Source organism: Erinaceus europaeus, chromosome 13, assembly GCF_950295315.1.
Source record: "Erinaceus europaeus chromosome 13, mEriEur2.1, whole genome shotgun sequence".
Classification (NCBI taxonomy): Eukaryota; Metazoa; Chordata; class Mammalia; order Eulipotyphla; family Erinaceidae; genus Erinaceus; species Erinaceus europaeus.
The window spans coordinates 52,735,071-52,761,268 of NC_080174.1; the positions used below are offsets into that span (position 1 = coordinate 52,735,071).

A 26,198-nucleotide genomic window follows, 5' to 3' on the forward strand; every position below is an offset into this window, starting at 1 on the left:
TGCTCCTGGAGACCATTTTTTCCCCTTTTGTTGCCCTTGTTGTTTTATCATTGTTGTGGTTATTATTGTTGTTGTTGCTGTTGTTGGATATGACAGAGAGAAATCGAGAGAGGAGGGGAGGCAGAGAGTGGGAGAGAAAGATAAGACACCTGCAGACCTGCTTCACCATGAAGCGACTTCCCTGCAGGTGGGGAGCCGGGGCCTCCAACCGGGATCCTAATGCAGGTCCTTGCACTTTGCGCCACGTGCACTTAACCCGCTGCACTACCACTGACTCCCCCTATCAAAGGGATTCTCCTGTTGTCCCTCTCCACGAGATTTATCATTTTTCATATTACAAAGTAAGTTTATTTTTTTGCTTTAAGAAGATAACTCTACCCCTCATTCACTGCCATAACCCAGTGTATGCTTAACCAAAACAATCTTATCAAGTTTCAATGGCATAGTAAGGGAACCACCCAGATAGTCAAAGAGGTCTTAGCCAGAGAAGCTTACCCATACTATGAGATTAACTGTGTTTAAAATAATTAATGTGCGTCCAGGTCATAGCCCCTTCAGGAGACCACATATACATACACACAGTTATCTATGATGCCCTGGGTTCAAACTCTGGTGCCACATGGGAGCACCAGGGGAGTTCTAATGGATGGTTGAGTGGTGTTCTGGTATATTGCCTCTCTCTCTGGTTCTTTCCCTCTCCTTTCTCTAAACAAATACACAGATAAATCAAACCAAAACAATGTTTTTTTTTTTAATTATTTGTTATTGGATAGAGAGAGAGAAATTGAGAGGGGAGGAGCAGGTAGAGAGTGAAAGAGGCAGAGAGATACCTGCAGCTCTGCTTCACCACTTGTGAAGCTTTCCCCCTGCAGATGGGGACCAGGGGCTTGAACCTGGGTCTTTGCGCACTGTAATGTGTGTGCTTAACCAGGTAAGCCACTGCCTGGTTCCCAACAATGTGATTTTTAAAAAGTCATTACCAAAAGATATTACATTAAACTACGTCAACAGATTTGCAGAGGCAAATTGTATTACTGAATTGGACTGTATAATATCATTTATTAATGCTTACGCATCTGACACACAGTCACTAAAGCTGGCATTCAGAAGTTGCAACACGTGGTACAAAAGATAACTCACAAATTATTGTGTGACTTCGAATTACCAACTTTTGCATGTGTGAGATGCTTAAGCATACATAAATGGTGTTATCTAGACTAATTAAATCAATACATCTGTGTAACAACTTGCAGTTTCTGAAACTCTTCTGACAATGCTCCAAAGAGCTCTGGTTAACACTATTTTTTAAAAAAATTTCAAGTAGTGTTATGTTCTGTTACTCTCTTGCTTCTTTAAGAATCATGGCATTCAGTGAGTGATAATGCTGTAGTTGTTAGTTTTTTTTATTATTATATTGCATCATATTCTTGATTCACTGATGTTTTACTGAAATGAGACCATTCAAACTACTCAATTTTATGCTATTCTTACAACACGCACACACGTGACTATCTGTGGTAAATACATTTAGGGAAACAATATGTATAAGATACAATCCACCTAATCAAAGATCTATATCAGGTATAAGTGCCACAAGTACAGGTTTATGGCTGGCTTTTTCAATGATGTATAAATATAGCATATGTTCAATAAATAGTCCCCAAATAAGAATAATCATACTAGAAAACATTATGTATGTTTTGATACACATTGCTTAATATCACAGGAAGAAAGACCACTAAACATTATGTCAGAAATTGTTCACTCCTACTTCTGAGAACTGGTTCACGTTTAAATCAGCTGGAGCATCTCTCTGAATGCACATATAATGTTGCTTTTACTTGACTCCTGGGTCCTTCTTTTTCTCTCTTCCTTTAGATATGGGTTGCTAACTAAAGAAAAACAGGACATAGTCCAGGTATTTAGAACTAAATGAAGAGAAAAACAATAGCATAAATAAATATCTTAGGAAGAAAACAACTCGGTTACAATGCAGAGTTAGATCTGAGTTTGGAATCTGGTTCTATTACCAGATGTGTGACTTTAGAGAAGTTATTCACTTAACCTCTCTCATTTATAGAGTCTTCATTGAAAACATGGAATATATTACCTTTGCAAAAGTGAAGATTCAAATAGATAATATAATGCACATGACAACCACAGTGCCTAAAATACATCTGGGACAAATGTTAAAATTACTACTAGGGAAACACAATCAATCACCTATGGATACAGGTATGCCTTCATAAATGGCTGTGAGGGTATGGGGAGGGGTGCATGTAGTGGCACACCTCGTACAGAATCGGTGTCATCATGTGCAAGGACCCCAGTTCAAGCCCTCATCCCCCACCCCTGGGGAGAAACTTCACCAGCAGTGGAGTGGTGCTGGAGGTCTCTCCTTTCCTGTCTCTATCTCTAACTCTCTATCAAGAAAGAAAGGAAGGAAAAAAGAGAGGGAGGTAGGCAGTGAATAAGATAGGGAGAAAGGTTGTCAGGAGTAGTGGCATAGTGCAGGCATCAAGTAACAATGCTGGTGGCAAAACAGATTTAATAAGGATACAGAAGAAATTTAAGTGCCCAGCACAGTCTGACAAATACATAGCATGCAGTAAATGCATACACATAGTATGCATAGAAATGCAGTAAATGACAGCTGTCACCCTCCTCTTTCCTTCCTGGACCCTTTTCAGGGGTTCTAAGTTAATGGTGTTTCTTCACTGTTGCACTGACACTTAAAGCATGTTTGCTTCACAGTCAACTTACCCTACTACCTTGAAACTAGCATAGGCTAGAGATATATAGATTTTCTGTAAGCCTAAAGGAAAACCAAACAGCAACAACATATCAATACATCCAGACATGGAGAGCTAACCACCATTTACTAAGTACATTTATGCTGTTTTGTCCTTAAAGATATGTTTATCCTGAATGTGATGTCTCATTTTTAGCTACTTATCCATCTGTTCTCTTTTTTCCTGTGATCAGTATATTACATATGAAAATTTTCCAGTTATCTGAAAGAGATGGGAACACTTCTCATGATAGAATTGCAGGAATCTTTTATGAAGAAATCCTTGTTCTGTCTGGAGTAATCTAGTGTTTGGTTGTCTCCACTATTCCTTTTTTTTGAAATACTTCATTTCCTTTTTGTTGCCCTTATTGTTTTTTATTGTTATTGTAGTTATTATTGTTGTTATTGATGTCATCATTGTTGGATAGGACAGAGAAATGGAGAGAGGAGAGGAAGACAGAGAGGGGGAGAGAAAGAGAGACACCTGCAGACCTGCTTCACCACCTATGAAGTGACTCCCCTGAAGGTGGGGAGCCGGGGCTTGAACCAGGATCCTTACTCGGGTCCTTGCGATTTGCACCACTTGCGCTCAACCCATTGCACTACTGCCCGACTCCCCTAAATAAACCATTTTTAGAACTCAAAATGAATTTCAGCTTTCTTAATAAATACATTAAGTAAGCTTCAAGTAGAATGCTTAAAGTTACCTTGAGATGTCCTTATCTACACACAAGTAAGTAAGTATGTGCAAAGTGTGCACAATACAATCCCTGTTAAATAGTAATTATACAAAATAACTGTTACTACCGCATCACTTTAGGACCTGACTGTATTGTTAACACATATGACTGGACAAGTAAAGTAGTAAGATCAAGAAGATGTATCACAAAGCCAGTGAATTATCTGTTTTGTTTTTTTTTTGGTTGTTAAAGGGTACATATTTAAGCCAGGAAAATTAGCCAATAAGCACATTTCTTAATATCGCTCTCATGATTAATGTAAGCTTCCTAAGTACCTCTGAGCCCTGCAGAATTGAGCTGACTTCCACTTTAAACATTATAATTCAGTTTCCTGAATTACATTTGTGAGTGAGGGGTGCATATGTTATCTAACTTTCCTTAAGTTAGATGAAATGTTTTCTTCCTTTCATCCCTTATGCATACAACTCCATGTACATTCCCTCTCAAGGAAAAGCACTGCAGTGATTAAGAGTGTGAAATTCCATAAATTTTACAGCTAAATAGAACAGTTGTGATAAATACACTGAAACAACAAAATCAGCGAGGAAGAGTCTGGGCGGTGACAAGCAGCGGTGTGACATCTGGCGGAAGCCAAAGTCACAGCAAGGGGGAGAGGTGGGCGTGAGGAAGCATCCTGCCAAGCGTGGACACAGAAAAGAGAGGAATTGACAGTCTTTCTTTGGAGCCAGGCCAGCCTCTGCCACCTCTAATTGAACAGGACGATGTCGCTATGAGTGAGGTGCTTTGGAGAACTGTGCACTCTTTTGCAATGTGTGGCACCTTGGGACATTAAATAGTCTGTGAAGCACACTTTCATTCTTGGTGGGTCACTAATTTGCAGAGATGCAGAACCACCAGTAGGACAACAGAATCTGTCTAGAGATGACAGTGTTTTTATAAATAAACATCTAAATACATTAAACAGAAAGTGGGTTTTGAAAGGAACAGTACCTCCTAGTTCATTTAATCTAGTTTGTGTCACCACTGAGAGAATTTCACAAAAAAGTCATGCATAGAATTACTTGTTTACCTGACATGCCTTTTATAGTTGTAGGGATTTAGTTTCAAAGAGGGCACAATGACTTGCCCTAAACTCCACACCTAATTATTTAGCATCAGTCATGACCAGAATTCAGCCTTCCAGATTCCAACTCTTGTTTGCTTTATCTAGGAGACCATGCTGCCTCCACAAAATGGAAATTAAGTGTGAGTATATGATTCAATATGTAAATGTTAGTTTCACACTCAAATATTTTAGAATATACTGTCATACTAGCATCTATTGCTCTACATTTAATGTATCACATATGATTACTAACTGAAATTAAAAAAAAATTATATCTAATTGGGAGTTAGGCGGTAGCGCAGCGGTTAAACGCACATGGCAAGATCCTGGCTCGAGCCCTCGGCTCCCCACCTGCAGGGGAGTGGCTTCACAGGTGGTGAAGCAGGTCTGCAGGTGTCTATCTTTCTCTCCCCCTCTCTGTCTTCCCCTCCTCTCTCCATTTCTCTCTGTCCTATCCTACAATGAAGAGACAACAACAATAAAACAACAATTGCAACAAAAAGGGAATAAATAAATATTAAAAAAATTATTATCTAGTTATTTTTATGGGAGAAACCAGAGCATGACTGCTCCAGCAGTAAGTGGTACTCGGGCTCAAACTCAGGACCTCAAGCATGCAAGCCCTGAACTCTACCAGAGCAGCCTCCCCAGTTAGAGTATTTTCAGTTTCAAAAGAGCCAAGTTGTCAGACCACAGATGACTCATCTAAAGGGGTGCACCCCACAGGCTGCATCACTACCCAGCCCCTACAACTTGTTTACAATAATAACAAAAAAAAATTTTTTTTAAATAATAACAAAATTTATGAGTTGTCTGCTTTGGGTGGGTTTGGTGACATAACTTTAAAATTTCAATGCTGGGGTAAGGAAGTGACACACCTGGTAGAGGGCACATGTTATAATGTGCACAGGCTCTGGTCCCTAAAGACAACACTGAGATATCACATCACCCCTGTGAGAATGTTATACATAAAAAATGACAGCAGCAACAAATGTTGGCGAGGTTGTGGGGACAAAGAAACCCTCCTGCACTGCTGGTGAGAATGTAAATTGGTCCAGCCTCTGTGGACAACTTTCTAGAGAACCCTCACAAGGCTAGATAGACCTTCCATGTGACCCAGTAATTCCTCTCCGAGGGATATATCCTAAGGACTCCACAACACCCAACCAAAAAAATATGTGTGCACCAATGTTCATAGCAGCACAATTCATATTAGCTAAAACCTGGAAGCAAACCAGGTGCCCAACAACAGATGAATGGCTGAGAAAGTTGTGATATATATATATATATATACAATGGAATAAAACTCAGTTATTAAGAATAATGAACCCACCTTCTCTGATCCATCTTAGATGGAGCTAGAAGGAATTATGTTAAGTGAGCTAAATCAGAAAGACAAAGATGAGTATGGAATGATCCCACTCATAAAGAGAAGTTGAGAAAGAAGAACAGAAAGGGAAACTCAAAGCAGAATCTGACTGAGTTTTGGACTATGGCACCAAATTAAAAATCTCTGGGTGGAGGGTGAGGATAGATGTTCAACTTCATTGTAGGGGGGAAGAGGGAGGGACACAGACCTTTGGTGGTGGGAATGTTGTTAATATAATACACACTCCTATTAATCCATAGTCTCACAGATATTTTTTTAAAAATATTTATTTATTTATTTATGAGAAGGAGGAGAAAGGACCAGACATCACTATGGTACATGTGCTGATTGGGATGGAACTCAGGACCTCATGTTTGAGAGTTCAACCCTTTATCCACTGCATCACCTCCTGGACCATTCACTAATTAATATGAGAGGGGAAAAATGGATTGAATGTCTCAAACTTTTTGATGCAAAGATCATAGCCCTGAGTATATATGCTTTCGATCTAAGGATGTAAGACTTCAAAAGGGTGGGAGTCGGGCGGTGGCACAGCGGGTTAAGCGCATGTGGCGCAAAGCACAAGGCCGATGTAAGGATGCTGGTTTGAGCCCCTGGCTCCCCACCTGCAGGGGAGTTGCTTCACAGGTGGTGAAGAAGGTCTGCAGGTGTCTATCTTTCTCTCCCCCTCTGTCTTCCCCTCCTCTCTCCATTTCTCTCTGTCCTAACAACGATGACATCGATAACAATAATATCTACAACAATAATAAACAAGAGCAACAAAAGGGAAAATAAACAAACAAAAAAAGACTTCAAATGGGTAACCAGATTGAATTTTAACAGTGAGCTCAAATTTTTAATACATCTCTAATAATGACTTGTGCTTTGAAATATTAAGTCACCTTAATAAGCTTAGACCAGGGAGAACAGAAACAACTGTTGGCATCACTTTATAAGATACAGCTATTTGTAAATAACATTAAAGGAGACAGATTATGGTGAGGTCTTGTATGATATAGCGAATCCTAACAATGGGATTTTCAAAGTTAATCCAATTGCCAAATAATTTGGTTATAGCAATAACTACCTATTGTCTTCTTAAACCCTTAGATAGCAGGAACCTTCCCCATTCTCTACAAAACCCCTATTTCCCCCAGTCCTGGAACCTCTGGGGTGGGGTTCACTTTCCTGCATGCTTCTCCCAATTCATACTAATTGATACTCCATCTGCTGATCCCAACCTATTCAATGCAACCAGTATCACTTTGGCATGTTTCATTTTGGAATGTCAACCCTTCAGCTTCATTACTCTGATGAGACCTTTGCTTTCTCATAGGACTCCTTAATTCCATTTCACATAGTCCACTTCCTAACAAATCCTCAAAACCTAGATACAGACCAGGGCCCATGAGATAGGGCATATGTACACATGTATACATATATCCATAAATTAGGGGGAAATATACACCTGAAAGCAATAGTGCACAAGTTTGCAGTGAGTCAATAAATGCAGCAAGCAAGTAGAAAGACCTAAAAAGATACCATAAAGTACCTAATCAAATAGTTTCAACTTAGACTGAGACACCCTCCTCACCTACTTCCTATTACACTTCCCTCACTCCAAAGCTAACCTTGTCAGACAAACTAAGGACTATAAAAGTTGGATAAGGGCAAGAGACGGGCATATATATATATATATATATGAAAGGAGACATTAACAAAACCATAGAATAAGAGGGGTACAATTCCGCACAATTCCCATAACCTGATCTCCACATCCCACCCCCTCCCCTGATAGCCTTCCCATTCTCTATCTCTGTGCTCAGCTCTGGCTTATGGTAGTGTGTGTGTGTGTGTGTGTGCGTGCGTGATGGTGGTGGTGGTGGTGGTGGTGGTGGTGGTGGTGGTGGATGGGGACATACTGAACCTGGGACTTTGGAGCCTCAGGCACGAGTCTCTTTGCATAACCATTATGCTATCTACCCTCCACCCTCTAGTCCTTTTCCCAACACCATCTCTCCAGACAATACCTTGGGTCCACCTGCATGTTAGCCGTCAGGTACAGGCAAAAACTAGTAAAGTCATGGGCCCCTTGGAATATACCTAAAATAGACCTACTAGATTTTTCCAAAAAGGAGACCCCCAAATTTTCATCTGCAATATTCTTACCTTTAGGTTCATGATTTATCAACAATTTGTTATGCTTTATATCTTTTTTATTTTTATTTTTTGTTTTTTTTTTTCAGGGGAGAGCGCGAAGGCAGTCCCCCACTACCACAAATTATGCAGTCGAGTTTCCCACATTTGGGGAAATCGCAGGGGTCAGCACATCCGGAGTGCAATGGATAAGCCTCGCCCTGGGAAAACCACCTTCGTGATCATGGTGTCTCCCATGCCAGGTAAGTATGTGCTTTATATCTTAACTCTTTTCAGCCACCAGGTTCCAGATGATACCATGCCACCCTGACTGCCCTGGACAGAGGATCCCCACCAATGTGTCCTGGGGCCCCACCTCCCCAGAGCCCTGCCCTACTAGAGAAAGAGACAAGCTGGGAGTATAGATCGACATGTCAATGCCCATGTTCAGCGGAGAAGCAATTACAGAAGCCAGACCTTCCACCTTCTGCATCCCATAATGATCTGGGTCCATACTCCCAGAGGGATAAAGAATAGGAGAGCTTGGGGGGTGGTGATGGTAGTAGTGGATAGGATATGGTCTTGTCAATATATCCACTAAAATTTTTTTATATTTATTTATTTTCCCTTTTGTTGCCCTTGTTTTTTTTTTTTTTATTGTTGTTGTCGTCATTGTTGGATAAGACAGAGAGAAATGGAGAGAGGAGGGAAAGACAGAGAAGCGAAGAGAAAGACACTCGAAAACCTGCTTCACCACCTGTGAAGCGACTCCCCTGCAGGTGAGGAGCTGGGGGCTTGAACCAAGATCTTTACGCTGGTCTTTGTGCTTCGCGCCACATGCGCTTAACCTGCTGCGCTACCGCCCGACTCCCAATATATCCATTTTGTAAAATAAAATAAATAAATCAAAGAAAAACAAAACAAAACAAAACAAACAAAAACCCTGGTCCCCACCTCCAGGTGGGAAGAAGCTTCATAAGTGAAGCAGTGCTGCAGGTGTTTCTTCCTCTCTGGCTCCCTCGTCCCTATTTCTCTCAATCTGTATCTAATAAATACACAAACATTTTTAGTAAAATTTCTTTGTTAGGGAGTCGGGCAGTAGTGCAGCAGGTTAAGCGCATGTGATGCGAAGTGCAAGGACCGGCGTAAGGATCCCGGTTCGAGCCCCCAGCTCCCCACCTGCAGGTGAGTCGCTTCACAAGTGATGAAGCAGGTCTGCAGGTGTCTATCTTACCACCCAGCGCCCTTTTTTTTTTTAAGACCACAGCTTCCTTCAATGTGTGTATGTGGGGGGAGGGGGGACCAGGCTCGAACCTGTGCCACATACATGGTGAAACAGCATAACATCCAAGTAAGAGAATAAGAGTGCCACTCTGGAACTTGAAACCTCATGCTTTTTTTTTTTGTATTATCTTCATTTACTTAAAAAAATTATTTTTTTTATTTTAATTTTTTGTTTTTATATTTATTTTCCCTTTTTGTTGCCCTTGTTTTATTGTTTAGTTATTATTGAGGTCGTTGTTGGATAGGACAGAGAGAAATGGAGAGAGGAGGGGAAGACAGGGAGGGGGAGAGAAAGACAGACGCCTGCAGACCCGCTTCACAGGCAGTGAAGCCTCCCCTACAGGTGGGGAGCCTGGGGCTCGAGACGTGATCCTTACACCAGTCCTTGCGCTTTGCGCCACGTGCGATTAATCCACTGCGCTACCGCCCGACTTCCTATCTTTATTAACTTATTGGAATAGTGACAGTCAGAAATTGAGAGGAAAGGGCAAGAGACAGAGAGACACCTGCAGTACTGCTTTACCACTTGCAAAGCTTCCCCCCTGCAGGTGGGAAGGACCTCATGCTTTTAAAATTTTTTTTACATTTAAAAAAATTTTATTTATTCCCTTTTGTTGCCCTTGTTGTTTTATTATTGTAGTTATTATTGTTGTTGTCATTGTTGGATAGGACAGAGAGAAATGGAGAGAGGAGGGGAAGACAGAGAGGGGAGAGAAAGATAGACATCTGCAGACCTGCTTCACTGCTTGTGAAGCAACTCCCCTGTATGTAAGGAACTGGGGGCTTGAACCAGGATCCTTATGCATGTCCTTGCTTCATGCCATGTGTACTCAACCCGCTGTGCTACCATCTGACTCCCAAGGACCTCATACTTTGAAGTACTAAGTCCTAACTGACTACTAAGTGCTATACAGAGATATTCAAATACATTCAGGGGAAAATGACCATCAGAGAGAGAAAGAAATAGAGGTACCAGAGAGAACTCACAGCAGGTTAGAAGATGTACAAGTGATTCAGTTTGAAGCAGAAAATATGAGTGAGAAGTCTGCAGCATTTAGAGCAGAGGGAGAAGATAAACAGAATGCAGTAGAGAAGCTAATATCTAAAACTGCAAGCTTCTAAGAGGCGTGTTGTAAGAAGGAGAGAGAAGAAACTGAGCTTTTTCTGCCCTGATCAAAAGTTGGTACCAATCCTGCTACCTAGTGTTGCCCCTCAAAGGGGACAGGGCTTGGAAAGAGGTATGAAGTTGTTTTTCTTTTTTCTGTGCCCTTTTTATTAAAAAAAAATTTTTTTTGAAATTGGATTTTTTTGGGGGGGATTAATGTTTTACATTCAACAGTAAGTACAATAGTTTGTACATGCATAACATTCCCCAGTTTCCCATATAACAATACAACCCCCACTATGTCCTCTATCATCCTTCATGGAACTGTATTCTCCCCACCCACCCACCCCAGAGTCTGTTACTTTGATGCAATACGCCAATTCCATTTCAGGTTCGACTTGTTTTTTCTCTTCTGATCTTGTTTTTCAACTTCTGCCTGAGAGTGAGATCATCCCATATTCATCCTTCTGTTTCTGACTTATTTCACTTAACATGAATTTTTCAAGGTCCATGCAAGATCGGCTGAAAACGGTGAAGTCACCATTTTTTACAGCTGAGTAGTATTCCATTGTGTATATATACCACAGCTTGCTCAGCCACTCATCTGTTGTTGGACACCTGGGTTGCTTCCAGGTTTTGGCTATTACAAATTGTGCTGCCAAGAACATATGTGTACACAGATCTTTTTGGATGGATATGTTGGGTTCCTTAGGATCTATCCCCAGGAGAGGAACTGCAGGATCACAGGGTAGGTCCATTTCTAGCCTTCTGAGAGTTCTCCAGACAGCTCTCCATGAAGCTGGATTTTAAAAACCATTTTCTCACTTTTTCACCAGAACCAGAGGCGATCAGTGCTCTTTCTCTCATTAAAATAAATAAAATATGGGTGGGGCAGAGAGCATAATGGTTATGTAAAGAGACTCTCATGCCTGAGGCTCCAAAGCCCTGGTTCAATCTCCTGCACCACCATAAGCCAACACTGATCAGTGCTCTGGTTAAAAAAAATAATAAAAATAAATAAATAAAATATAAAAAAAGAAATTTAATATTCAATAAATTCATAGTAACATTTACTGTTGATTGTTAAGTTTGTAATTTTGTAAGGCCTGAGAATGACGTTATATTCAAACTGCTCCTGGCAGAAAAAAAGGTTCCCCACCCCTGATTATAACCAAAACACTATATTGAGCTTCATAACAGGGAAGTAAAAACTTAAAACACGACAACACAACAAAACAAGGCAAAAACTGAACCCATAATTATAAATTTTCACTCTCCATGAAGAAATAAGCATGTCTCAAAAAAAAAAAAAAATCAAGTGAATCTGAAATTTAGGAGCAAAAAAAATTTAACCACTGTGCATATCTAATTTTTTTTTTCCTTTTCCAAAAAACAGTTTTAAAGTTCCCTCTCAGGGCCAGGAAATAGCTCAACCAGTAGAGTATGAAGATTATTATGACCAAGGTCCCAGACTCAAGTCCTGGCACATAATGGGAACACCCCAACATTAGGGAAATCTCCATAGACGGTGGAGCAGTATTGTACTTAACTCTTTCCATATCTGAAACAAAAGGAAAATATCATCCCAGCAGTGAGATCAGGCATGTGCAAGGCCCCTGTGCCAGAAATGAAAAGAAGTTCCCTTTCAACTCTGAAATTTCTGAATTTTACTTCTTCATAGACATCACTGACCTTGTTTGAATGGTGCTATTAAAATAATCTTATAGTAATTAGAAGTTTAGAAATTTAATGAGTTAAAATGTAGCATGGCACAGATGCCTTATTATACCAACTAGTTAACACAGTATTTGTTTACTACATTAATTTTACTTGCTAATCAAAAATACTGCTTTCTCCCAAATAACATCAAAATAAAATAGCTGATTATGCAATGGTAAAACCAACAACAGCATGTCTGCAACAAGATTACTTGAATATTTTCATGAACTGGTAGTACACAGGAAGAATTTAAGACTCCATAACTTGAATTTAGTTCTTACATTTAAAAAAATTTTTTTTATATTTATTTTATTTATTTTTTCCCTTTTGTTGCCCTTGTTGTTTTATTGTTATAGTTATTATTGTTGTTGTTGTTGGATAGGACAGAGAGAAATGGAGAGAGGGGAAGACAGAGAGGAGGAGAGAAAGATAGACACCTGCAGACCTGCTTCACCGCCTGTGAAGCGACTCCCCTGCAGGTGGGGAGCCAGGGTTCGAACCGGGATCCTTATGCTGGTCTTTGTGCTTTGCGCCACCTGCGCTTAGGCCGCTGCACTACAGCCCAACTCCCAGTTCTTACATTTTTTAAGAGCAGACATTATGCTCTGCATACCACAAGATACATATATACTTGGTTACAGAGACTAAGCATGCATAGCTATCTATACAACACCAAACATCAGAGTTGATTCATCTCCCAAGCAATTAAACAAGATGATTTGTTTAAAAAAGAAACAAATAAAAGGAGACTACTTAGGCAGGTTTGAGCCCCCATCTGCTGGTGGGAGGGGATGATGACTACACCTTCATGAATGGTGAAGCAGGGCTGCAAGTGTCTCTGTCTCTATCCAATAAATAAATTAAATAAATAATAATATAAAAGACTGCTTAGGTGGCCTGGGAGGTGGGCTGGAGTCCCCTGAATTCAATCCCCCAGCATCACATGTGCCAGAGGGATGCTCTGACTCTCTCTCCCCCTCTCTAATAATTAATCAGTAAATAAAATCTTAAAAACAAAAACTATGACTATGTATCATTATATCTGTTTTGTGATGTACAAAGGACCTAGGCATAAAAGTACTAAAGACACCTTGGGGGAGAGGCTATTTCGGAGCCCTTCCCCCAATTTTTAAAAACACAGTACTCCCTATTCGTGGTATAGCTCCCAAACAAGTGGACCCAGAAGGTTTTCATTGGTCTCTCCTCTTCCCTCTTCTTTTCCTAGTTATCACTGGTCTTACCAACTCTCATCTGAATGGGCTAGTTACCTATTATCCAGAAGCTTCTAAAGAGCATAAAGCAGTTTCATCAGTCATACCTGGATTAGTTTTAATCTTTTGCCATTTACCTAAAAATCTCACTCATATTTAACTACTTTAAATCGTGGCGCTCTCTCTCTCTCTCTCTCTCTCTCTCTCTCTCACACACACACACACACACACACACACACACACACACACACACACACACACACACACACACACACGTTTCTCAACCAGTAGGCCCCTAATTCATATACTACCAAGACACTAAAAAAATGAAGTAGGAGGCACAGAAAACTTATCTTTTAAACACAGTTTAAAAATCACTGTGCACAGTCTCACACATCAACTTGGTCTGCATTTCCAGGTTTTCTTTTTGTTTCATCTTTGCCTAAATGACATCTGGTCCTTCAAGGTTCAAGTTAGGATATGTTTCCAGAAAACTTATTTACCTATATAACTATTGTGGCACTTACATTCTGTAGTGCAGTTGACAGTTTACTTCTCTATTTCTTCATCTGAAGGCATACACTGAGCTTTGTACTTCTGTTTTCTCAACATGAAGGAGATAGCACAGGCTGATATGCTAAACAAATGACTAGTAGCACCAACAGAACACCTCAGCTTCAGGAAACCTGAAGCTGCCCCCAGCTCAAAGCACCAGGCCTTAATAGGAAACTATAATTTCAAGATATAAGTATCAAAAGAACACAAATTTAGATAAATACCTATACTGCTTGACACATACTGAGGTTAGCAAAGATAAGTGAAGTGAAAAGTTGGCATAATGAGTTGTACAATCTCAGTCACCCAACAGGCTCATTTCATTCAACCAGAACAGGGGTTCTCTATGCTCACAGCAGGCATCCAACAGGGTAGCACATATATGCTCTCTGAGTGAGAAAGCAACACCTTCTCACATACAACCCCCTGGAGAGAGATGGGGAAGGGGAGGAGGGAGGACTTTACACCTGCAAACTCCTAACTCTATCAGCACTAAGGTTGGGAAAAACAGCATATATTTTTTTAAAAAGAAAAAAAGGGGGGGGGGGTTCTGATGAAGCCAGGAACTTTCAAAGAAAGATCTGAAGTCATTTTTCCTTAGGAAGACTGAAAAGTACAATGATTCAACATTCGAGCATTTAATTGACCTTTTCAAGTGGATTGAGTATAGCCGTAATAACTAGTATAAGCAAACTACTTAAATGGGCAGTTGCCAGAAATCCTGTTCTTGGTAGGAAAACACTATAAACACAAAATATCATCCCATTAAGGTATTTTAACGTCAAGGCATATCTGTCCCTCAGCCTTTGAATAATCAAAATGACCACCAAAAACAGAAGAGTGGAGCTCATATAAGCCACCTCCAATCCTAAGAGACTTCTGTGAAATATGACCTGGGATGCATATGTTTTGCAGTACCACTGAAAGGCAGCCATATGTCTTCAGTTTTTACTTTATGTCATGTGTAAGTTAAGAATGAAACCCTTGGTCAATAGAGAAAATTCATAATTAGCTCATCAGATAGCAAAATGCCTGGTACGGAAGAAAACCGCTCTCCAGTTCTAAAAGGACTGCTGCTTACTCTAAAACTCCAAGAGTTTCATTTTGAACATCTTGATTTTTATTTTCCTTCCAATTTTCCTATCACCAAAAGTAAGCCAGCCCTGTCTGACAAGATGCCCAGCCTGTGTGGCATCAGTGTCAAAGGCTGCCATTTGCTCCAAGGCACTACCATCTGCAGCAGCACAACTTTGCGTCTCCGGAAAATAAACACATCTGCCTGTGCCAGTGTCCTCCCACTGTGCCGCCCATCTGGAGCAGGTGAGCTGGAAGGCAAGCCTGGGCATGGGTGAGACGGGGGTGAGCAGGGGATAAGAGGCCTCAAGGGAGATGGCACATGGAGGAAGAAAGCATTGCTGTGTCATTTCACATCCTGCTAACCACATTTGCCAAAAAGCATGTGAAATTACCCTTGTTAGTAATATTTAATCACTTGTAACAAATGGTTGGTTGTGTTTAAGGGACAAGACTTGCAAAGTCAAGGTTTCACCTGAGCCATCTGTTCACAAGGTCACATGACCTCAATGAGATAAAGATGTCTTTGTGCCTGTCACCATAGGCTTGAGTACAGTAACTCTAATGGTCAGAAAAGAAGGTTCAAGCAGGCGGTATAGCTCAAGGGCAGAGTACTTGACTGCAGAAAAGTAGGTTCAGAGCAACAGGATTCTTCTAGTACAGGAGACAATATATTAGCCTAATATTAGCCAGACCTAACATACTCAAATTCAGGTCCCAGTGCTGGGGAAAGTTATATTCACTTCTGGAAATGACTAATATTATTTTCTATATATTCTCTCCCTTCAAAAATTTCAAGTCTGTTTATAGTCTCTTTTAAAAAAGAGTTTATTTATTTATTTATTGAGAAAGATAGGAGGAGAGAAAGAACTAGACATCACTCTGGTACATGTACTGCCAGGGACTGAACTTGGGACCTCATGCTTGAGAGTCCAATGCTTTATCCACTGCACCATCTCCTGGACCACTGTTTATAGTCCTAACATCAAAATTTTAAATTGTGCTCTTTGGTGCTGGGAGAAACCATAAAAATTATCCAGTCAGACTCTGGAGACTTTTCAACTAGTTCATTGGAGAGCTAGCACTTAACATCCCAAAGTGGAGATCTTCCAGCTATACTGCTATCCCCACTCCCAAACTTTAGTGGGAAGGGACAGTAAAGTCACTTTTTCAAATAAAATCCTTCATGGAATCCCAACATATAAGGTAGATTTTAAAAAATTGAGTTGAGGGAGTCGGGTGGCAGCATAGTGGGCTAAGCACAGGTGGCGCAAAGTGCAACGATCAGCTAAGGATCCCAGTTCGAGTCCCCCGGCTCCCCACCTGTAGGGGAGTCGCTTCACAGGCGGTGAAGCAGGTCTGCAGGTGTCTATCTTTCTCTCCCCCTCTCTGTCCTCCCCTCCCCTCTATTTCTGTCTGTCCTATCCAGAAACGACGACATCAATAACTACAACAACAAAACAACAAGGGCAACAAAAGGGAATAAATAAATAAATTAAAAAAAAAAACTGAGTTGATCTAATATGAAGAGCAAACATTTCACTACACTGGTCTTCCTTGGTGAGCTTCCAAAAGTAGCTTCATTACATAAAGTTTGAAAACCATTCCATCAAGCTAAATAGATAAAGAAACTGAGGCTCAGCATAAGTAACTTAAGATTACATAAACAATACCAGAGAAATTGGTGTATCTGACTCAAAAATCCATGCTTAAAAAAGCCTCACAAACATTTAAAATTGGAACATCAAACCCACAGCAAAAATCCAACAAGTACTTTTTTCTGTTTTTTTGGGGACTAGTCAGGAGCTGACCAACTTGAATACACATGCATTTAAGTTTCTTCGTCTAGCGTTTGCCCTTCTTCCGTAGCCAGTCAACAGCGTCAGGTTGAGCCTGATGTAAAGTTTCGAGACCTCCTTTGAATCTGGAGAGGTGGCAGTCGTTGACTATGTGGGTCGTAGTCTGTCTGTAGCCGCAGGGGCAGTTTGGGTCGTCTCTGGCTCCCCAGCGATGGAACATAGCGGCGCACCGGCCATGGCCTGCCTGTTCAATAGCGATTGAGGAAGTGAAAGCTAAAATCCCCAGCCCTCAATCAATATGTGTGTGTGTGTGTGTGTGTGTGTGTGTGTGTGTGTGTCTGTGTTTTATTTTTTTGTGGGTCCCCTCCTGCTGACAGTACATCTTTAATTCTCATATGAAGAAGTGACAATCACTAAGATTATCTTAATAAAACTCCCATTGTATAAACACATAATAACATATCCAGTGATTTATGAGGACCTAACGGGATGACTCTTATTTAGAAAAAATAAAAATAGAGTGCCAGGGAACAAATTCAATGCTTCACATGTGTTACCACTGGCAGCCTCCTCAGGTTAGTTTTCTTTTTTTATGATTCTAAATAGTTTGAGATATACATACCTCACACACCTCTCCAGGACCCACAGGGCGCTTATGTCATGCAAGGGGTCAAACCATGTGCCTCCTGTATGGAAGGCATGTATTCTGTCCACCACCCAGATCTCACAATTTTTTTTACTGAACATTTATAATGGGCACATGTTTTAAACATCTCATCTATAGAATTGTATGTGAAGATCCTGACAATTTAATAGAACTGAGCATATCATGCTTCCCTAAATACAAAAACATAAATCAGACCAGTATGTAATGAAAAAAGTATGAAAGAAAACGTTATTTGAAGTTAAGTTAGAATCTTAGCTCAGTATTTTACAGGGTGTATATGTGTCACTGGCATAACTGAATATATAAAGGAAATATTTAACCTGTTTTAGTGTCTTTGTAAGTAAAATGTGAATAACACTAGTTTTACAGTATCATGGAAAACAATTAAAAAAAAAGGTTATGGGGTGGGGAGAGCATAATGCTCAAGGCTCCAAAGTCCCAGGTTCAATCCCCTGTCACCACAAGTTAGAATTGAACAGTGCTCTGGTAAAAACAAATAAAACACCACACACACACACACACACACACACACACACAGAGCCATATACAGTTAGCGGCTATCATACAGGATGGTGCCATTCTAGAACAAAGCCTAACACATAAGACCTGATCAATATTAGATTATTTCTACTTTCCTTGTCAATATCAGTAATTTTTAATGTCCCCATCTATTTAATCAGTTCAGCTAAAATAGTACAAAAATTACCCAGAGGAAATGTATAGTTATCAAACTGCTTCTTCAACCAAACAGCAATAGCAGCATGAGAACAAACATGATTTATTAATTAGTTGTGTGTACAATACACTGTGCTAACAACTTCATATGACTACCTTATTTAACCTTTTACTTATGATTTGAAGTGGTATACTAATACTATATACTAATAAAATACTATTTTTTTGTAAGTAGGAAAATTAAGCTCAGAATTTATCCAAAGATACACAGAAAGATAATGAGCAAATATTTAAATATGGGCAAACTAATTCCAGAGATTAAGCATAACTATATACTAAATTGCCTGCATTTGAAAGAATCAGTTCACATGATAAAATTAATTATATATCCTGCAATTAAAAAAAAAGTTCCCCAAACATATATCACTCATAAACACAGGGCAAATGAGAAATCAAGTAATTTGAGGTACAGATACAAAATGATGCATAGCAACTGGCTGACCCAAAGTAAATCTTATATGCCAACTGACATATCTGCGAATATACCAAATCTAGTGACTTTGTACTTATTATTTTATTATCATTTATTTGCTAGAAACAGCCAGAAATCGAGAAAAAGGGGGAGATAAAGAGGGAGAGAGACAGAGAAACCTGTAGCCCTGCTTCACCACTCCTGAAGCTTTCCCCCTGCAGGTGAGGACTGGGGGCCTGAACCTGGGTCCTTATAACTTGTAACAAGTGTGCTCAAGCAGGTGTGCCAACACCTGGCCCCATGACTTTGTGTTTATTATGGGACTGAAAAACAATCATCACCTTTCTCCCCAGAATGAAATGACAATAAATTCGTATTTTCGAATTAACATCCTATTTGGTAAGAGAAGCAGAGATTGGACCTAAGGTATAAAGCTAAGGTAGTCAGTATTTACTACAGTCCCATGTCTGTCTACAGGGATATTTATTTAAGATGTCAAACATTTCTGTTAAGTGAAGACTAGTCAGCTTCTCTGCACCTGACGAACACATTGACATTCTTTAAAACAAACAAACAAAAAAACCCACTTTATTACTGAGAGAAATAGGTGAAAAGAAAGAGAACCAAGACATCACTCTGGTATATATGATACCAAAGATCAAATGTAAGACCTCATACTTGAGAGTCTAACACTTTATCTAATACATCACCTCCCAGATCACCACATTAATATTCTTTTTAAAAAATATTTATTTATTTACTCCCTTTTGTTGCCTCCCCCCTTTTTTACTGTTGTAGTTATCGTTGTTGTCATTGTTGGATAGGACAGAGAGAAATGGAGAGAGGAGGGGAAGACAGAGAGGAGGAGAGAAAGATAGACACCTGCAGACCTGCTTCACTGCTTGTCAAGTGACCTGCCACAGGTGGGGAATAGGATCCTTATGCTGGTCCTTGCGTTTTGCACCACCTGCGCTTAACCTGCTGTGCTATTGCCCAACTCCCCATATTAATATTATCTCAATTCTAAAAGAAGCTTAATTCAGTTTCTTTTTAAAACTTTTATGACAAAGCATTTATTATGACAAAAGTTTGAATTCTTAATTCCAATTCTGCCTGACAAGGAACATTTTATACAGCAAGCCACAGAATAACTTGAACTTGTGGATGGCAGGAAAGATCGTATCTGATCCATTTTTCTCTTTCACAAAGATGAGAACAAGAAAAGGCCATTGAGGGGCTGGGCAGTGGCACACTGGTTAAGTACAAACAATATGAAGCACAAGGACCTGCATAAGGATCCCAGTTTGAGCCCCGTGGGAGGGTCAGGGCGCAACGACACACACACTTTAGGAGCAGCGAAGCACGTCAGGTCTGCAGGTGTCTATCTCTCTCCCTCTCTTCTCTCTATTCTATATATATATATATATATATTAAAAAAAAAAAAAAAGGGCTGCAGGAGTAGTGGATTAGCAGTGCTGGCACCAAGCCCTAGCAATAACTCTTAAGGCAAAAAAAAAAAAAAAAAAAAAAAAAAGCCATTGATCCCTGTCTCAGATCAAAACAATGTATGTAATAAATTAAAATTAATTTCCTCACAATCCATTATCTAGCTTTTATTTGAACTTCATAAACATACTGTGTAAGTCCTTTGATCAAAACTAATATTAACCCCAGACCAAATCAAATAGATGGGGTTTACAGTCAACAGTATTTATATCCCTTTCCCATATTAGGGAGCTACTCTCTTCCATGATCCAGCCCTGTTCCTTTTCCAGCCATGACATCATCTTCCCAGACAATAACTTGGATCCACCTGTATATCAGATTTCAGGCTCAGGGGGAAAAAAAACGCACACACAAAAAACTAGTATAGCCACAGATCCTTTGGAATATAACTAAAATATGCCTACTAGCTATCTACAAAATGACCCCCCCCCCCCCGCCTCCCAACTCTTCATCTGTACTATTCCAGCCTTTAAGTTCATGATTGTTCAACAATTTGTTTGGCCTTGTATGTTAACTCTCTTTTTGGCCACCAGGTTCCAGATGCTAGTAGGATGCCAACCAGACCTCCCTGGACAGACGACCCCACCAATGTGTCCTGGAGCTCTGCTTCCCCAGAGCTCCACCCTACTAGGAAAAGAAAGAGGCAGGGTGGGAGTATGGATCGACCTGTCAACACCCATGTTCAGTGGGGAAGCAATTACAGAAGCCAGACCTTATACCTTCTGCACCCCATAATGACCTTGGGTCCAAACTCCCAGACTAGGAAAAACTATCAGGGGAGGGGATGGGATATGAAGTTCTAGTGGTGGGAACTGTGTCCTATGGTTTTGCCAATGTTTCTTTTAAATATATATATATATACTAATATTAAGAAAAATTGTTTAGTAAGAAGTTCTCATTCAGTATTACTAGATACTAGAAAATGAACTGTTTCAAAGATCTATAATAAGTAACTTGCATTAACAGCATAGTATACTGTGGTCCGGGAGGTGGCGCAGTGGATAAAGTGCTGGACTCTCAAGCGTGAGGTCCTGAGTTCAAGCCCCGGCAGCACATGTACCAGAATGATGTCTGGTTCTTTCTCTCCTCCTATCTTTCTCATCAATAAATAAATAAAATCTTAAAAAAAAAAACAAAACAGCATAGTATACTTATTTAGATTTGTCATAACTCAGTTTAATACTAATGAAACTAAAACTACAGTAAAAATATGAACAGCAAAAAAACCCCAAAATGAACAGCACTAATATTCTAGAAACATTAATGAAAAACCAAGAAACTGGTATTAGGCAGAACAGTCATGCATTTACGGCACCATTAGTATAGCTTTGGTCTACTTGATAGACACAGAGCTAATAACTTTACTACTTTATGCCTTTCATTCTGTACCAGTGACAGAGAATTAACTACTGTATGTCTCAGTGGAATAGTGAGTAGACTAAATTATTAAGCAAAATGCTTTAGGCAAAAGTCATATGAATGCTAAATATTATGATTTACAAGCACTCATTTTCCCAGTAATTCTGTGGGGATAAGAAGTTAGCTTGATTTCATAGATGGGTAAACAGGTACAGGGTCACATGGCAAAGCTCCACTTAGCCTATCCCTGTGGGAAGGAATAATATATACCTTTAACAGTTACAGGAACTTTCTTGGCACATCCTGCATAATAAGGCCAGAATGAGTGAGAAGGAACAATTCTGAGCCAATGAGACAGTCCACCTGGGAGAATACCTGCTTTGCTATATACATATGCAAGACCCAGATTTGAGCTAGGCCCTCACCACCCTGGGAGGAGCGTCAGTGCTGTGGTATCTTTCCCTCTCTTGCTTTTCCTTTCTATCTGAAAAGTTAACCCAGAGCTACAAAGTCCTGAAGAAAAAGATGAGGTAAGGGATGGAAATAGGGGCGGGGTGGGGTGGGGAGAGAACAATTCTCTGTGCTTTTATAAGAACAATCATAGATAAATATTCTCAAGATTAAAATTGACCTTAATTTGAAAGGCTTCATCTACATGCTCATATACCACAAGAATTAAGAAATATGGTGTTTTTTTTGTTTGTTTGTTTTTAAATATTAAGATGGCTGCTATGATGCTTACCCGACTCCGAAGACAGTCAGCCAGGTTTCGGCGTGTAAAATTAGCTGCTGCTGTGGGAGATAATTCATACCCTGGTATAAGAGACAAACAATCACACTTAAAGTGAAGCAGAAGGAATAACAGCACTATAAATCATTTCATTATTCCTATTCTTAAATTCTACCACTTTATATACTCAGAATATATAAGTACAGAGAATAAAAGTACAATCTCATTTTTTGTCCCTTACCCCATGTAATGGTTGTGAAATTGTTAAGTACTAATAGCAATTTTTGGCCACAAAACAGAATTAAGATACTTACTCTATGATGAGAACAAATTTACAGCCTTGTTAAACTATTAATTCATCAACAGACTGATTTCCTCTGTAGAGGAAAACAGATGAAAATAGGTCTTTTTTTTTTTAAAGTCCCGAGAGGGTCAGGGGTAGATAGCTAGCATAATTGTTACCCAAACAGACTCTCATGCCTGAGGCTCCAAAGCCCGAGGTTCAATCCCCTGCACAACCATCAATTACAGCTGAGCAGAGCTCTGGTTAAAAAAAAAAAAAAAAAAAAAAAAAAAGTCTTAATCAACCTTTTTTTTTAATTATTTTTTTAAATATTTATTTATTCCCTTTTGTTGCCCTTGTTTTATTGTTGTAGCTTTTATTATTGATGTTGTTGTTGGATAGGACAGAGAGAAATTGAGAGGCGAAGACAGATAGGAGGAGAGAAAGATAGACACTTGCAGACCTGCTTCACCACCTGCGAAGCGACCCACCCCTGCAGGTGGGGAGTAAGGGGCTCGAACCGGGATCCTTACGCCGGTTCTTGCGCTTTGTGACACCTGCTCTTAAATAAATATTATTTATTAATGAAAATGATAGGAAGTGAGAGTCCAGTGCTTTATTAGGAAGTTGAGAGTCCAGTGCTTTATTCACTGTGCCATCTCCTAGACCACGAGCAAACTTTTTTAAAGATTATTTAGTGGTCTGGGAGGTGACACAGTGGCTAAGACACTAGACTCTCAAGCATGAGATACCAAGTTCAACCCCCAGCAGCACATATACCAGAGTGATGTCTGGTTCTTTCTCTCCTATCTTTCTCATAAATAAATAAATAAATAAATAAAATCTTTAAAAAAAAGATTTAGAAAATGACATTGAAAAGACCGTAAAGTAAGATAATCTGAGAGTTATACTTTACAAGGTTTTCGTTAAATGAATGAATGAAAATTTTCATTTTTGACCAGAGCACTATTTAGCTTTAGCTATTATTGGTGGTGCTGGGAACTGAACCTGGGACCACTCACATACAAGCTTCATGTGCTACTGCTGTACCACCTCCCCAGCCCCCCAAAACAAAGCAAAACAAAAACATAATACACACACACACATTTACTAAATAATATGGCCTTTAAAAGTATAAGTCACAGGAAAAGAAAGTTTCCACCATTAAAAAATTAAATAGGGCAGGGGAGACAGCATAATGGTTATGCAAACAGACTCTCATGCCTGAGGCTCCTAAGTCCCAGGTTCAATCCCCCACACCACCATAAGCCTGAGCTGAGCAGTGCTCTGGTGTTAAAAAAAAAAAAAATTAAAGAGTATCACCAGGAGACAGGCTAATAATTGCCAGAAGAGTGGTGAGTGTATCAAAATGGTAAAAGTTCAAAAAGTACAAACTTCTAGTTACAAAAGAAGATAGACAACAATCTTGTAGCCCACTATTAATCACAAATGAAAAAAATAAGAACCTTGGAATACAATGTGTAACATGGTGTCTATAGTGAGTAATACTAGATAGCATAAGAGAATTGCTCAGAAAGTTGTGGTATATATACACAATGGAATACTACTCAGCTGTAAAAAATGGTGACTTCACCGTTTTCTGCCAATCTTGCATGGACCTTGAAAAATTCATGTTAAGTGAAATAAGTCAGAAACAGAAGGATGAATATGGGATGATCTCACTCTCAGGCAGAAGTTGAAAAACAAGATCAGAAAAGAAAACACAAGTAGAACCTGAAATGGAATTGGTGTATCACACAGGTCCAAGAAGGATTCAGAGGACCTAGTGGGGGTTGTATTGTTATATGGGAAACTGGGGATTGTTATGCATGTACAAACTATTGTACTTACTGTTGAATGTAAAACATTAATTCCCCAATTAAAAAAAAAATCAGAATTAAAATAAAAAAAAAAGAGAATTGCTCAGAGAGTAGATTTGAAAACTTATTTCAAGAAAAAAAATTTGTTCAAGCCCCCAGACCCACCAATAGGAAAGCTTCCAAGTGGTAAAGAAGGGCTACAGGGGTCTTTCTCTCCTTCTCTATATCCCCCTTTCTCTTAATTTCTGGTTGTCTCTATCCAATAAATAAAAATAGTAAGAAAAAATTTTATGACTGTGTATGATTAACTAAACTACTACGATCATTTCACAGTATATACAAACCGAATTATTTACTTTGTATACATGAAGCTAAAATGCCATTTATCAGTCATCTCAGTTTAATAGAAAATAAATCCCTCCAGTATAGACCCTCCCTAAAAGTTACAATGCCAATAAATTATAGCCAAGGAGAATGCTATCAGGTTAACAATGCACTTACTTTGGAGCTTAACCATTAATATAAAGGGACTTGTGCTTAAAGACCAAGAATAAGGTAAAATTCATCAGACTTATATACTGTTTGAAAAGACTGACACAGAGGCCAGGTGGTGGTGCACCTGGGTGAACACACATGTTACAGTGCATTAAGGACCCAGATTTGAGTCCCCTGGCCCCCAACTGCAAGAGGAAAGCTTTGCAAGTGGTGAAGCAGTGCTGCAGCTATCTCTCTCTCTCCCTCTCCCTCTCTCTCTCTCTCACCTCTTCCCTCTTGATTTCTGGCTGTCTCTACCCAATAAATAAAGATAATAAAAAAAAATTTTAAAAGAGACAGACACACATTTCAAGAGACAGACACATTTCAAGTAACAGTGTTCTGTCAGGTAAGATTTAGATTAAAATTTTAACAAATATTTACTGAACAACTACGTTTCAAGGTCTATATAAGACACTTTCACATGGCTGAATTTCATTCTCATAAACTGAGTGCATGCTACATGATAACAGAAGCCAATTGTGGATAAGCAGGGATACTTTTCAAATCTCTACCAAATCTCCTAAACATCATCATTAAGGATCTGACACTACTCTAAGACAGCAAAGTTTTAAGCCTGACTAACCCCCCCTTAATTCTTTCACTTAATCTAGCTCAGTTCTTAAATATTAATGTGCATAAGAATCACTGTGTAGGGCTGCATACACAGTGATTAAAAAAAGAGTGTTAAAGATAATTTTAAGAATACCTGATTAAGGAACAACAAAATAGACCCCTTTGTGGGCCCCCCCATAGGACCTTACCCTCAACTTAGATCATTAACGGTAGAGAATGTTCCATCTTCTGATGGGAGGATGGACAATATACTCTATGCTACACCTGAGATGGATCCTGATATTGGGGCAGCTTGGAATGTTCCTACTCATGATCACAGAATGTGAGTTCATATCTACAGGGATGCAGATGTCACATAGGCTCCTAAGCTGAATATGGGCCCTAGACCAAATCAAATAGATGGGGTTTACAGTCAACAATATTTATATCCCTTTGCATTTTTGGGAGCTACTCTCTTCCCTGATCCAGCTTTCTGTTCCTTTTCCAGCCATGACATCATCTTCCCAGACAATAACTTGGATCCACTTGTATATCAGATTTCAGGCTCAGGGGAAACACACACACACACGCAAACTATATAGCCACAGGCCCTTTGGAATATAACTAAAATATGCCTACTAGCTATCTACAAAATGGAAGACCCCCCCCCCCCCAACTCTTCATCTGCACTATTCCAGCCTTTAAGTTCATGATTGATCAACAATTTGTTTGGCCTTGCATGTTAACT

The 26,198-nt window shown here is 39.5% G+C and overlaps 1 protein-coding gene and 1 non-coding gene across 2 annotated transcripts in view; both read right to left on the reverse strand.

Annotated features, from left to right (window-relative positions):
* Nucleotides 1-26,198, reverse strand: part of PSMB2 (proteasome 20S subunit beta 2) — a 45,797-nt gene that overhangs the window by 11,823 nt on the left and 7,776 nt on the right. Inside the window, exon 3 of the mRNA XM_007533090.3 lies at nucleotides 22,271-22,341. Coding sequence (XP_007533152.1) covers nucleotides 22,271-22,341 — 71 coding nt within the window. The remainder of the gene's footprint in view (nucleotides 1-22,270; nucleotides 22,342-26,198) is intronic.
* On the reverse strand, nucleotides 8,210-8,373 carry LOC132532594 (U1 spliceosomal RNA). Its single transcript, XR_009544529.1, has one exon. It is a non-coding gene; the product is annotated as a U1 spliceosomal RNA (small nuclear RNA).